Source organism: Embiotoca jacksoni, unplaced genomic scaffold (genome assembly GCF_022577435.1).
Source record: "Embiotoca jacksoni isolate LCO1_2020_lvr unplaced genomic scaffold, fEmbJac1.0.p SCAF_12, whole genome shotgun sequence".
NCBI classification, from domain to species: Eukaryota; Metazoa; Chordata; class Actinopteri; family Embiotocidae; genus Embiotoca; species Embiotoca jacksoni.
Window position 1 is genome coordinate 17,249,631 of NW_027185252.1, and position 14,830 is coordinate 17,264,460.

The window sequence follows — 14,830 nt, forward strand, 5'->3', positions numbered from 1 at the left end:
ACTAATTAAACTTCTACCACACTTCATCTCCACCACTTTTATTTTACAGTTCCTTCTCAGATTAAGATGTTACATTAAATATTTTAGATCACAATATCAAAGAAGTGCTATCCAACCGGTCTGGCTCGTGACAGCTTACAATAAAGCAGTGTGCGATTGGAGCCCGTCACATTTCAGATGTCTGCGAGTTAACATTTCTACAAAAGACTCATTTCTCGTTTTCTTTCTACACCAGTCAGTCCACCAGTTGATTGTGTTGAGAGCATTTTCACTCCTGAAAGTCTGGACCAAGATCTGGACTGAGGTTCATGTTTCAGTCACACTGTTGATCCCGTTTGTTTTTTGCGAGCACACTAAAGAACTTGACATACATCCCCATACATGAAGGCCCCATCCTCTCAGAAAATAAGTGAAAAGTTTTGGCATTTTTATGCATTTTTTTAAGCTGAGTATTGATTTCTGACGAGGTCAGTTCAAAAGTAGCCAGCAGAACTACAGGTGTGCACAAACTCAGGACGCTGTGAGATTCGATCTGCTCAGGCCACATTCGGAGGTGGTCTGGGACGCATGTGTCCTTGACCCAAGTCACATTTTTCCTCTCCTGGGCGTAAAATGAAAGTTGCCTTAGGTTTGGGCAAACATTACATTGTGTAAGTAATTTGGTTACATTACTTAAAAGAAATCAACAACGATTTCACGGATTCAAACACGGCTCTCCAGAGTGAAAGTCCTGAGGTTGTTCTATATTTAGCCACCACCAACCTTGAATTTGCTAAGAGGCAACCATACTCAGACCTTATCACCTTTGTACTCTGTCGCTGACCTCCCTTCTTTAATCCTCTTTTCACGCTTAGGTGAGGCAAAACGTGACGCTGGCGGCATCCTCCAGTACATTGACGTGTGTCCCACAGCTGTTCATTTAAATATGAAAGACCTGAACTTTAAATACTAATTTGGACTTTTATTTGGAGATACTTTTACTTCAGTAAATGTTCTTACATCAGCACTTCATGTATGCCTGAACATACCTGAACAATCTGATAACATTACCAAACAGACAGCTTACAGCACTTCTAATAAATCCTCACAAGAGGTTCAGGTTATACCGTTTTAAATTAATTCAAAATGTCAGCATTCAAGATATGAATAAGAAGCTTTGAGAATAGGCAGGAATGACCTTACAGTATGATGTGTGTGTTTGTGACCACTCAACGCCCCAGATGTGAGCACGGCTGCACAGCCGCAGACAAATTGAGCTACAAGCTCACACCATATGGCAGCGTCTTCAGTTCATACTCACTGGGCTCTATAGATCCCATCAGCACCAGAGGAATTCTGTGCATCTGTCCCGGTCCAGCTGTGAGGAGTCCCCGTGTTCGGAGCGGCCCGCGGGGGAGCTTGTGTGACTACTTTCACTGCTGGCTAATTCAACAAAGTTTCAACACAGTGGCCAACCACACCAGTCTGAAATATTTATCAGGGACTTGACAAAAAGATGAAAAATAAATGAAAGTCTTTTTTCATGGTCTTCCAGATTTTCTAAGATTTGTTCATTAAATTTACATGAGAATTTCATTTCATGTGTGCACAACCTATAATCGTCTCAGTCAGTGGTAGAGGATGTGTGAGCAGTGAGGCGTTCAGCTTGAAAAACACCATGTTAAAAATCTGATGACCAAACTACCTCTTGGTAAAGGACTCTTCAGTGTGTGCGTGTGTGTGTGTGCGCGTGTTCGTGTGTGTGTGTGTGTGTGTGCGTGTGTGTGTGTCTCAGATCCACTGACACTGACAGCAGTAAAAAATAACTGGACAAATAGTCTCCATCAAATCTTAACCCTGAAGTCTATGTATAAAGATCATCGCTGAAACAACGGTGCACATGCTTATTGTGTGATGAAGGGGATGTATTGCAGTAACAGATTTTCCTGTTGAGTCCACTGCTGTCTTAATCACCAACAGGAAGGGAGGCAAAGACTTCTTTTTTTTTAACACGAGACCCAGGATACTTTCTCTGTGTTGCCCAACTTCCGCGGATATAATAAGCACAAACCAACATCAGGAACATTTCAGGACGATGAGACTCCATGACAAGCGGCCTCACCCACTCAATAATCCTTCGAGGACTATGTGGTACTTTTTAACTGCCACTTTTTGTAAATTGATGTATTGATATGATTCCTTAACTCTAAGTAATTTTGGTTTTATTGTCTCTATTTGCCGCTCAATTTATGTGAGCTACCTGAGTTTCCCCCCATGAGGTTGAAGTGATCACACTGCCCTCTGTGGAGCAGATGGGAAGGAGGATCAGGAGCAGAAATGTCACGAAACACTGGGGAGGTTTAGACCTTTTTTTTACCTACAAACATCCGGCTTTACAACACCTCAGCCAGGGACTCATGACCTGGACAGCTGCTTGTCCCGCTCCTCTCCTGTCTCTGATCTCCGTCTCCTCATTCGGTTGGACTGTGCATCAGCTCAGTCATGACTTCCAGGACTTTAAGGAACTCTGTTTACTTTTTCATCTATTTGTTTATTGATGGATTGATTTTAGTAATCCTTCTGTTCTCAGCCCTGTTATTGAAATATTACCATGACTTTTGTTGGTTGTTTATTTTAATTGTTAATTTATTTATGTCTTTTAACTGTATTTTTATATATATATATATATATATATATATATATATGGTCTACTGGATAAATGGATGAATAAGGCCTCTATCAATTTATCTAAGTATCGATTTAAGTATCTCTCTCTGTATCCATCCATCCATCCACTTACTGCTTGTATTTCAATTATGACACATAAACAAACTTTTGCAGATATGAGAGTTTTATTATAAATACAATTCAGGCCATGCAATCAACTGAAACAAACTCAACTAATGACAAAAGGTTAAGTCTTTACCTGCTGGACATGAAACAGGTGAGAATAACTCTGGAAAAGAATGATAAACATGCTGAATGTTCATCCTTGAAGTGTTGCAAAAAAAAAAAAAGGATGCAAATTGCTAGAAAGTTCTCCGCTTCCGTCTGGAACACAGTTATGTTTCCACCAAATCACAAAGCAACAGGAGAATCAGTGTGAACAAAAAAACAACGTGGCCATTACAAACGCCTGAAAGTCATTCGGATGCAGACTGTGGTGAGAACAAACGGTCTCAGCACGAGTGTACGGCTGCATCACACACACACACGCACACACACGCACACACACACACACACACACACACACACACACACACACACACACACACACACACACACACACACACACACACACACACACACACACACACACACACACCTCTCTAAGCTCCATCGGGCTGAACAGAAGGAGGGATGTTAATGGGTCACAAAATATCCATCTGATCGTGTAGATTAACTGTGTCATTTAAAACAAACTGTTGGACACACACCAGGTGGGCAAATTAATAGAAACACCGGCTCGGTGTAATGAAATCTAACACATATCTCTGCATTTAGAGACGATAGTGCTTCTGTTAGTTTGTCCATCCACTCGATGTGCTTTGTGTGGAATAAAGAGCATGTTTAAGATCTTTAGAAGTATTTTCTTGAACAGCAGAAGATGATGAATGAGCCAAGTTTAACGTCCACATCCGAAGGTCTTATTCCACTCTTCATACAGCTCCAGGTCCTTCGCTGACACACTGGGTCGTACAGTCCTCAGGGCCTCCTGGAAGTCGCCGTAGAGGATTGGTCGCACCTGATCTGCAGTGATTGTGGCGATGTCACTGAGCTGGATGCTGCGTATGGGCCCCAGCGCTGCCTCTCGACACAGCTGAGTCATGTCGGCCCCGGAGAAGCCCCCCGTGGCCGTCACCACGCTCTCCAGCTCCTGCTCTCTCAGCTGGTTCTTCTCCCGGGCCATCAGGTTCGTCACTATCTGCCGTCGGGCGGCCGCCTCGGGCAGCGGGATGTACAAGCGTTTTGCCAGGCGTCGGCGGGCGGCCTCGTCGATCTCCTGGGGCCGGTTGGTGGCTCCCACCACCAGGATGCGGTCCTCATCTGCCGTGGCAGCCCCGTCCAGCTGAACCAGGAACTCTGTCTTGATCCTGCGTGATGAGTCGTGCTCCCCGTCTGTCCTCTGCGACAGCAGGGAGTCGATTTCATCAATGAAAATGACAGCAGGCTGGTGGCAGCGGGCGATGGCAAACAGGGCTCGCACCATTTTCTCTCCTTCGCCCACCCACTTGGATGTGAGTGATGAAGCGCTGATGCTGAAGAAGGTGGCACCTGATTGACAGGCAATACATTTTCCTATCAGAGTTTTCCCAGTGCCCGGGGGTCCAAACAGCAGGATGCCTTTGGGGGGACCACGGAGGCCTATAAAGATGTCGGGTCGCAGCATGGGCCAAACCACAATCTCCTTTATGGTGGTCTTGGCGAACTCCAGGCCTGCGATGTCGTCCCAGGCAACGGGAGGCCCGTGGTCCATGATCTCGCTCATGATCAGCTCGACGATCTTCGGCTCAAAGTTTTTCAGCCGCTCGTCCAGGATTTGAGGCTCCTGATTGGAATTACCGCTCGCCGCGCTTTCTTCCTCTTCCTGTCGCGGGATGGGTGACACAAATTTAGAAAAAGCACCTCGAGGCCTGTTAGCACCCAGAGACTTCTTCACAGCGGCGGCCATGCCAGGTGTCGGCCCTCTCTGGGGCTGATGGGATTGTTTTTTCTGCTGGTCCACGATGAACTGCTCTCGAGCCGTTTTGAAGTTGCTCCCGGCTCGCGGGTCAGCGGCACCTTGACCTCCGTGGTGCCCCCTGCCTCCGTCACCTCCGTCTGGACTGTAGAAATTCTTCCGCTTGCACTGATTGGAAGTGGGAAAGAAAGAGGACTGATGGTTCTGTGTGGCCCCTGCAGGGCCCGGGTTTACCTGTGGAACTAAAGGATGACTGAACACAGACTGTGGCCGGGCCGGAAGTCGGGAGAATAAATTTGGATTCCCCGAGACCCCATCAGTGCCTCGCGGCCTCTCGTCAGGAATATTTGCAGGATTACTGGCAGTGTTGTTGACCTCTGATTTCGGCTGCGGTGGTCCTCCAGTTTTAAACAATGCAGCCTCTGACCTGACGCCGGTAAAGGGAGCAGAGAGGGAGCTGCCTCTGCTCTCTTGTCCCACAGGTACGTTAACATCTGCTGGTGCCACTCGGAAGCCCCCCCCCCGCTGTTCTCGCCTGAACCATCTTCTGCACGCTGGGCAGCTCCAGCACACTCTCCATGGTGAGGGACGACTCCCATTTGTCGCTGTGGTTCCTCTGACTGCGGGCCAGATGGAGCGCGCTCTCCGCATAGTTGTTCAGGCCGGTGCGGGGGTCGTCCGAGTCCAGCACTGCGGCGTAGCGCTCCGAGTAGGTCCTGAGCAGGCTGGCCATGCCGGCCTGAGAGAGCTGGGAGTTTGCCCATGCATACTGAATGGAGAGGATGTGGGCCCGGTAGGCATCGGCCGTCTGTTCAGGTGTGCAGTTGCCAGATGAAATGTCAAAGGACCTCCTCTGCCATTCGTCCAGGTGTGCGCCACTCATGCCTGGCCTGCTCCAGCCTGGTGAAGGAGAGGGGACCAGAGTTATTAAAAATACATGACCTCAGTGAGAGCCAAGGATCACACCACTCCTGACCCATACACGCAGGAAGTTAGAGCTCATTGCATCACATTCAGCAGTACGTATTTACATTTGACACCGGGACCCTGCAGCGATTCAGTATTGCTCTTGCATAGTGTTCAGGGACTCCGAAGAACAGATTAAAATAAAGCACAATCACAATTCAAACAGCAGAGGCTGAAATATTGTGTCCTTTGTGGCAGAATTATGGGTCAATCTTTCGTCATTGTCTCCTCCTCTGCCTGGAAAATGAACGTTTTTAACGTCACACTTCAGTTTTGAAAGCAGGCTTTGTTATTCTCCATGAACCAGATGATATACTACCTCTGTACAAAAAGCTTACTTTGACTAAACTCCTCCAGACCACAGAGAACAAAACAACTGCCTCCAAGTTACGAGTAGTTACTAATTACTACGTTTACTCGTAAAAGTTAATTATCAAGTTTAATGGATATGTGGCTTTACTACAGAGACTTTCACCACAAAAGCTGCTGCACTGTTCCTTTAACTTCAGGTTCTCCTCCAGCTGACTGCCTCCATCACGTCCTCTATGGACCGGACCTGCTTAATTTGCTTACTAACAACACCCGGCAGCCCACAACGAGCCACGGCACTGAGTGTGAGGGACGTCACTTACTATCAGTGGTATCTTCTTATTATATTATGACAAAATAAAAAGGTGCCCCACCGCTAACAACTTCAGCAGACTCAATGTTTACTTGTTGGAAGTTTAACTCGCCGTGCAGATCAGCGCCTTTTCCCGCCACCGGTTTCTTCTTCCTGCCGACTTCCTGTCTCGTTCCGATTCGGTATCAGAAAACCTACATTAGTGCCTTTTCAGCAGGGCGTTTATAAAATACAGGAAAACCGGCGCAAACAACTCATAATTATCTCTTTTAAATTAAGCTCGTTGACGTAAGATAAAAGCATCGTAACAATGAGGAAGAAAAACCGAAGCAAAAAACCGTTTTGAACATATTGGGACGGGGCACAAGAAGGGAGTGCTCCATTTATTCTCCGGCTCCGCCCAGTAACCGGTCAACGTCTATTAGTGTGGTATTATAACACTTCATTAAAAAAAACGTCTTGATAAATATGAGTGAATTATAAAGAACTGGACTTTCATACACAGTGGGGACCTTTTTCTTGAGTTTAGACCGCAGACTGTAGGTTTAAACGTTTCATTTCTCCGGACGGAGGTTGCAACGGGACTCAGGTTGTGCTTGCTGACACTGAGGTCGACACCGCCCTCTTGTGGTCAAAACACGCGAAACAATTGCAGGTACGAAATGGTCACTGTCCCGCGCTGTATTCTGGGAAATGTAGTTCTCACAATATTAAAAAAAATCCAATCAAACACTGAATTCGAGAGAAATAATTTGAAGAAAGTAAACTCACATGTACATTGTATTTAAAGGTGTGTGTGTTTGGAGTTATGGTGTATAAGAAACGATTCAACGTCAACTATCCGTGATATCAGAGAAGACGTAAACTACATTAACCACAACCGGGGAGCTTCGTGTTCGTGCCGTCGACAGTGGATGACAGCGGCTGCTGCTCAGCTCCCGAGAATAAAGCACACGCCGCCGCCGCCGGTGGGAGAATAGACTGTGTTTGTGATGCTGTGCAGCTAACAATTCAATTGTTTCACGCAGCCCACTGTTTACTACTACTGTCGCTGTCTCTGAGGACGGGGACCGGAAGACTTCCCGTGGACAACAGCTCGCAGGGGTCGCAGACCGTTAGCTGAAGCGTTAGCTCAACCGGAGACGCGATGTTCGTGAACCCAGACGGGACCGGGAGCCGGTAGGAGCGGTCGGTCGGTCGGTCGGTCGGTCACACCCTGGTCTGGGGACGCTGGAGGAACCCTGAGCGCCGAGGTCTATGATGCTGCAGTTATTCACATGTAATGGTGTTTTCTGTAAATACGTGTTAACCCCAGACTGCTGAATCGGAGCCTCGGAGCAGCAGTTTGAGTGGATATGACTGACTCCTCATCATCATCATCTTCATCATCATCATGGCACGGACGGAGGAGATAACCCTGATCAGTCTGTCTGCTGCAGTGACAACCAGACAGCCGCACAAATAGTTATTTACACTTATTTAGCCGCTGAATCGTTATATATATAATTTTTTATTATTATTATTATTATTATTATTTTTTTTTTTATATGATACACTTCCCTTTGTAGTCTATGTGGCGCGATGAATACCCCGATGTACACTTTTGTTACCCGGGACGACAACAGCACTGTTTATGCGGAAGTTTCCAAAATCCTTCTCTCAACTGGACAATGGAAGAGGCTGAAGAGAGACAACCCCAGATTCAACCTGATGCTCGGGGAACGGAACAGATTGCCCTTTGGACGTCTGGGTAAATGATGTTTGTTTGTTTGTTTGTGTGTGTGTGCTGTGTTTGGTGTCCACCCACTCGGGATGAGACTGCAGCGCTGCAGGGCTGCATCCTGTGGAAACACTGACTCTCTCATTTAAGATGTGCAGTCTGGCCTGTGTGTGTGTGTGTGTGTGTGTGTGTGTGTGTGTGTGTGTGTGTGTGTGTGTGCGCACATGTGGATGTTTGATTTGATCATTTCCTCACTCTGACTTTCCAGGACATGAACCAGGACTGGTGCAGCTGGTGAATTACTACAGAGGGGCAGACAAGCTGTGCAGAAAGGCCTCCTTGGTCAAGTGTGTATCTGTTTCTTCAATGGAAAATCTATAAATGTCTCGTGATGCCTTCATTTCATGTCACTAATTCACTCGTCTGTGAGTAAATTATTCAGGTGGGGATTGCATTAGCTGATCATTTCCTTCTTTTCCATTAGGTTAATAAAGACCAGCCCAGAGCTGTCCGACTCCAGTAACTGGTTTCCAGAGTCCTACATCATCTATCCCACTAACTTCAAAACGCCTGTGGCTCCAGCTACCAACGGCATCAGCCATCTGAAGAGCAACCCTAAGACAGATGAGCGGGAAGTTTTCTTGGCCTCCTATCATGCTAAAAAGGAAAGTGGGGAGGGTACGGTGTGGATAGCCAAGTCCTCCGCTGGAGCTAAAGGTAAAATCTTGTATCCATTTTTTCGACCGTTTAAATACTTGTCGGCCTCAGCCGGTCATTTTCCTTTTCATTTCTGCTTAGATCATTATCATAAAACATGACATGTTTTCTGGTTGTGAAAAGTCAAGCTTTGTAAAATGCAATAGTTTCCCTTGTTTAATACTGTTTAATGCCACCTACTGCTTGTATTATTTACCAGGACTAGGACAGACAGACAGTTGCTCAGAGCCGCATGTCAGGTTGCCTTTAACTTTCTCCTGAAGAATCGAACTGGAAGCTGACTTCAGTGTTGTGTCCTAAACTGAGGATGTGGCCTCAGTGGCAGCTCAACACATGTATGTTTTTGTTGCAACAGGTGCTGGTATTTTGATATCCCACGATGCTAATCAGCTGCTGGAGTACATTGACAATCAGGGACAGGTTCATGTTATTCAGAAGTACCTGGAGAAGCCGCTGCTGCTGGAGCCGGGACATCGGAAGTTTGACATCAGGCAGGTGTTTTTTTTTTAATGCAGAAGCAAACCCTACAGAGAAGCTGCTGGTGCATCTGGACTTTGTAACTTAGCTCTTTCTGTTGTGCTGCTGCTGCTAGGAGCTGGGTGGTGGTGGACCATCAGTATAACATCTATTTATACCGGGAGGGCGTGCTGCGGACCTCCTCGGAGCCCTACAACAGCTCGGACCTCCAGGACACGACCAGCCACCTGACCAACCACTGCATCCAGAAGGAGCAGTCGCAGAACTACGGCCGGTACGAGGAGGGGAACGAGATGTTCTTCGATGAGTTCAGACTGTACCTGCTGAACACTCACAACGTCACCCTGGAGGCCTCCATATTACCTCAGATCAAGCAGATCATAAAGTAGGTCTTCATCGGTTGTGTTGCTGATTTTATTTTTAGATCTCACCAAAGAAAAAGGAGAGCGTTGCTTTCTAATATCAAACTGAACGCACTGAAAGGCATCGTGCTTTTCAGATTGAAAGATCAGTCTGTGTTCCACCGCAAATAGAAAAAGGAGCATATTTATTTTACAGAAAAAAACTGTAAGATTAGTCCCTGTAGACATTTTGAATAAACAACATATTCTTCTTTACTTTAAATTAGTTGGGCAGTACATTTCACTCCTCTAGATAGCTGGATACAAACAAACTGTGTTGTAGTTTGAGGACTTTTGGTGAATATGAAAACTGCTGATTTCAGTTTGTAAATACATGAGAAGTTTTCTGCTGCACGCCAAAAAGAACATCCTGATAATTGTGGGACTTTTATGGGACTCTTGAGGAAAAATAAAATAAAACAAAACCAAACATAACCCAGTTTCAGCAGTAATTACTAGTTTGTTCGCTTTCGGTTTACGTTTAGGACCACACAGGTAATTTTACGCCTTCGGTCCAGACTGAAATGTCTCAACAGCTTTGATGAATTGCTGTGAGATGTTGGACAGACGTTTGAATCCTGCTATCTTTGGGAATCCCCTGAGTTTTCCTTTAGTGCCGCGATGAGGTTAATATTGATGGGTGATGGTGAAATATCTTTAGATTAGACCCTGAGATGAAAGTTGTTACAGCTCTCTTAACTAATTTAGCATCATTTTCTCTGTTACTTTGGTTTATTGTCAAATACCTGAAAAGCTCATGAGAATCCCTGTAAGCTCAGCTGCATTTGGTGTTTGATACTAATTAGCAGATGTTGTCTCATATCTTAGTGTAAGTCGCTGAGTTGCTACTGATGTTTATTAGGTACCTCCTATCATCATTTACAGGGAGAAGACCTGAGCAGGAAGCATTTTTACTTTTCATTATCCTTTCTAGAGGACAGTAGAAGTCTGCTCATTATAACAATGAACTCACCCCTGAAATGTGTTCCTCGTTAAGTGCGTCGTGTCGGATGTGATATGAAGTTGTCCCTGTTTTGGTTTTAACAGCCAGGTGATCTGAGACGATTTTTGTGTCTGGTTTCACAGGAGCTGTCTGACGTGTATTGAGCCTGCAATCAGCACCAAGCACCTGTCCTACCAGAGCTTCCAGCTCTTTGGGTTCGACTTCATGGTGGACGAGAGCTTCAAAGTTTGGCTCATTGAGATCAATGGCGCTCCAGCCTGCGCACAGTCAGTACCACTTATGATAAAATGTTCCTTTCTCAGCATCAGTTGTGTCTGTCTTTACCACAGTTATTTTTCCATTTAGAAATATGTAAAGATTTCACATCAAACTGATGATAACAGCTGCAGAACAGACTGTTTATTTCAAGTCATTCTACTTCCGGGTGCAGTATCATAACTATGGCAACCAATTTGGATAAGATAAAAAAAAAAAAAAAAAAAAGAGGATTGCCACCCGGGTGATCAGATCTGATCTGAACATTTGTAAAATATAATGTGGACAGTCTATCAAGAAGATCAGATTCTGAAATGTAAAAAAATCAGATTCACATACATGAACACCTCTACTGTCCTTTTCCTCCTCCAGGAAACTATATCCAGAACTTTGTCAAGGTATTGTGGATGTGGCCATTTCCAGCGTCTTCACCCTGAGCAGCGGCAGCGACTCCTCATCTGCCTCCTCTTCACCCTACTCCTCCTCCCCCTCCTCCATGTTCACCACCAACTCCTGCTCCTCCCCCAAACTGAGAGGGCCTCTTCACGTGGGCCCTTTCACCCGACTGTGAGCACACGCACAAACGCCCCCCCTCGTCTCTTTGTGCGCTATAAGCTTCTTCCACGCTCTGTCCTCACTCCCGAACCGCAACCGAGAAGTAGCACACGTGGAATTCCCCATAATTCACGAGGGAATTCACTGAAGTGCAGAAGTGATCTCTGCTCTGCTTGATTATGCATATTACGAATGTGAGGATGGCGATGAAGTGTTCCTGTAAACGTCCTGTGAGTTTCTGAGTGAGGACAGACCTCCTTCCATCCTCCCTCAGCTCCACCTCCAGTGTCTCCCCGAGCAGCTGAACGGAGGTGGGAAGGATGCAGAGACGCTCCACCCGAGACTGTAGTGCCTTACATTTCCAACCACGCTCCCTTAAAAAGACTGCCAGTTAGCTTGCTCTGTTATAGTGACTCGTACTTGTTCTATAAGCCTTTGCACTGTTGCTCATAAAAAAAAAATAAAAAAAATCAGCGCGGTCGAAATCAGTCCACAAAAAACAATATTAAACTTGACATGTGAGATCTTAGGGAACGTGAGGAGTTTTGAGTGCTGTTTTCTCATCAGACACGGTTCTTGTTTATTCAACCACTTTTTTTTTTTTTTTTTTTTTTTTTTTTTTATTGCTTCACCATGACCAATTAGTTTGAATGAGGAGGGCTAACAGTGATCAAGAAGCTGTTTAAACATTATCATGACTAATATACTAACCTTATGTGTCTGATGAGCCAAACATTCAAGATGTCAAGGTTTGCCTTGAACGATAACATTCCTCCTCACTTGACCATGTGGACGCGACATATTATTTACATTCAAGGCAGCTGGGTGCCACAAGTGAGCAGGGAGACCGTCTCCCAAGAAAAGCCAGGTTTAAGTCCGTCCCTACAAACTCCGCTCACCTCACGGTAGCAGAGAGGAAAGAGGGAAACGAGAGCTCCCAAAAGTTCTTCTGCTACGAGCAAATTTTTAGTGAATTACTTCAGAAAAGAGCATGTTTGTGTGACAGCATGTAGCATACAAGCCCCCCCAACAGCACCGTCTGCTGAGAAGAACTGCCGTGAAGTCTGTGTTTTGTTTCTGATGTATGAAAAACCCGACTGTCATTGTGAAGTGTTGTGTGGGTTTTGTTCCTGAACTGTTGATATGAAAGTAGAGTAGACTGTACAGAGTGTCTTTTTGGTTGTTCAAAGCGTTTAAAGACCCCTTGAAATGAAACTGACTCGCCACTATAAAGCATAACAAAGCAGAGGAAGGCTAAAATATCCAACTTCACGCTTCACACACTGGTCTGTAAAACATGCCGTCATTACCAAAGAAAAGTCAGTAGCGCCGAGTGCGTCCGAGCACACGGTGCTTTCTACACTCTTCGTTTCACATTTAGCAGCGTTGCGTTTTATCTTTTTTTTTTTTTTGTCTTGTTTCACAGGGTCCTTAAATATTTGCCGTTTCTTTGTAACTAAATCTCTTTAGTAGACGACACCTTTAGAGGTGTATCTATCCAACATGACTCGCGTCAGCGCTATTTTATGTTTGTTAGAAATGTTTGTTAGGTCTAGTTTTTCCTCCTCGGATAGCTTGAAATGTCTGACGGCTGCACATCGAGGAGACAAATGCCGCGTTTCATCTGCACTTCAAATTATGTCACTGTATGTGGTTTTAGTTGGAGCCCGACCGATACTGGAGTTTTGGGGCTGATACCGAGATTAGAGACTCAAGAAAATTCTGATATTGGCCGATATTCTTTAAATATATTCTGTAGGTACAGTATAAATTAACTCGTGTTTTGCAATGACTCATCAAATGATGTTGTAAAACATTTTGACACTTGTGTCAAAATCGTGTAATTGGGACAGGCTTTGAAACAGTTTGCATCAGGGCACTGAAGCAGTAAACTACACTGGGAATTTAATTATTATAAATAACTATATAAAGAAAAACACTAATAGGGCAATTTCTAATTCACCCCAATCATCGTTCTCTTCATTATGTTCTGTAAAAAGAGTTTTCATATCAGCCAACATGTGTGCTGATACTTGTGCACATGTATCGAGGTCAATATATATCGTTCGGGCTTCAGTTTTGGAGGATGTGTGTCATCATGTCATAATTTTGTGTTCTTTTAACCTCCGTTCAGACATGTGAGACTTCGCTTGCCATGTTGCGTGTAACATAAGTTAAGGGAAACCGTCAGCATTTATTTGTTTTGTTTTTATCACTGTTTACAAGAAGACTCTGAAGAATGAAGGGGGTGTAAGTGGCTGAATGTCAGAGATGGACTAATTCCCGGGATGTCCTAATCCCAGTCTCTGAGGACACGAGATGAAAGAGCCGTGCAGGTTGATTCATGTTTGAACGTTTGAGAGGAAGTTAATGAAAGTAGTAAATGGGTTTGTCTTAAAAACAAACTATCGGTATTGTTTTCGAATTCAATTTGTAGGGAAACGTCCATCAAAGGGAAGGGTGCCTTAGAGGGAATTGCATATTGATTTAAAAAAAAAAAAAAAAAAAAAGAAGCAATGGACCTCCAGTATTTAAAAGCACCTTCATTTCTTTGTACTGTGGTGAACAGGCCTCATTCATTACAAGACCTCTGTTCAATTCAATGATGTCATGCTCTCTTATCCAGAGTTTCTTTGCACATCAGATCATGTTTTTCTCATGTATTTTATATTTCTACGTCCTCATCTTTACCAAAGATAAAATTTCTGATGTATTTTCTGTGTCACTAATGTTTTGTAGTTGCTGGAATCTGGTCGATCGATTGGCAAACACTACAAACTCGGAGGGATGTGTGCTGTGTTTTTGTTAGGTGATGTTTTATCCGAACTCTTGCATGAACATTTGTCTTATCAGAAACAATATTAGTAGAATAAAAACATATTACTATCATCAAGCCTCTGTCCTTCATCCAGAATGTTGGGGTGTATCTCTAATACATATTTCTGGCTTTGAAGCAACACTGCACAAGCTGAGGGACACCTGTTTTTCCTGGACTGTAAATGCAGCTCACTTTTGTGACTGTGGGTGACATTCAGAATATGCAGGGTCACTGAAACATGTAGACTTTGATCTAATGATACAAAAACCCTGGAATAAAAGTGGACTTTTTATTTCTGAACTGGTTTAATTCTGTGGTGGTCTGAGGCTGGACTTTGATAGGTCAGTTACTGTATTTAAACCATTTTTTATTGAAATTTCAAAAAATAATTAGTTGAACAACTCAAATCAGTTGAAGAGAAAGAAGAGAGGAAGAAGCTTTTGGTTCTTGTAAAAAAATACATTTGTTTTGGGATTAATGTATTTTTCATTTTTGTTTACAAGTCACCATTATTTCAATGATTGAATTTACTACTTATTAACTTTTCGGGTAATCATATGGTCTCCGTAATTGAATAATTGACATCATTGATAAAGGAATTTAATATTTTTTCCTGAAAAAAACAACAACCATAAATGATTACTTATGCTAATTGTTTAATTGTTGTCAGCTGTT

General features: G+C 44.2%; 2 protein-coding genes across 2 annotated transcripts; one reads left to right on the forward strand and one right to left on the reverse strand.

Annotated features, from left to right (window-relative positions):
- Window positions 1-2,823: 2,823 nt before the first annotated feature.
- fignl1 (fidgetin-like 1) lies at window positions 2,824-5,546 on the reverse strand. The gene is given in 2 exon segments (XM_069144088.1): window positions 2,824-5,182; window positions 5,184-5,546. Coding segments are annotated over 2 exon segments (1,938 nt in total). The 5' UTR covers window positions 5,544-5,546; the 3' UTR covers window positions 2,824-3,604.
- Window positions 5,547-7,163: 1,617 nt separating this feature from the next.
- On the forward strand, window positions 7,164-14,226 carry ttl (tubulin tyrosine ligase). The gene is made up of 7 exons (XM_069145209.1): window positions 7,164-7,998; window positions 8,237-8,315; window positions 8,453-8,685; window positions 9,041-9,176; window positions 9,278-9,547; window positions 10,650-10,793; window positions 11,155-14,226. The coding sequence occupies exons 1-7, from the start codon at window positions 7,830-7,832 to the stop codon at window positions 11,351-11,353; spliced, it is 1,230 nt and encodes a 409-aa protein (XP_069001310.1). The 5' UTR covers window positions 7,164-7,829; the 3' UTR covers window positions 11,354-14,226.
- The last annotated feature ends 604 nt before the right edge of the window (window positions 14,227-14,830 follow it).

Excerpts from the sequence above, each read along its gene's own strand:
- ttl (XM_069145209.1), top strand. The coding sequence starts at position 7,830 with ATGAATACCCCGATGTACACTTTTGTTACCCGGGACGACAACAGCACT. Across the intron at positions 9,548-10,649 it reads CAGATCAAGCAGATCATAAA|GAGCTGTCTGACGTGTATTG; the intron begins GTAGGTCTTCAT and ends CTGGTTTCACAG. Across the intron at positions 10,794-11,154 it reads GGCGCTCCAGCCTGCGCACA|GAAACTATATCCAGAACTTT; the intron begins GTCAGTACCACT and ends TTCCTCCTCCAG.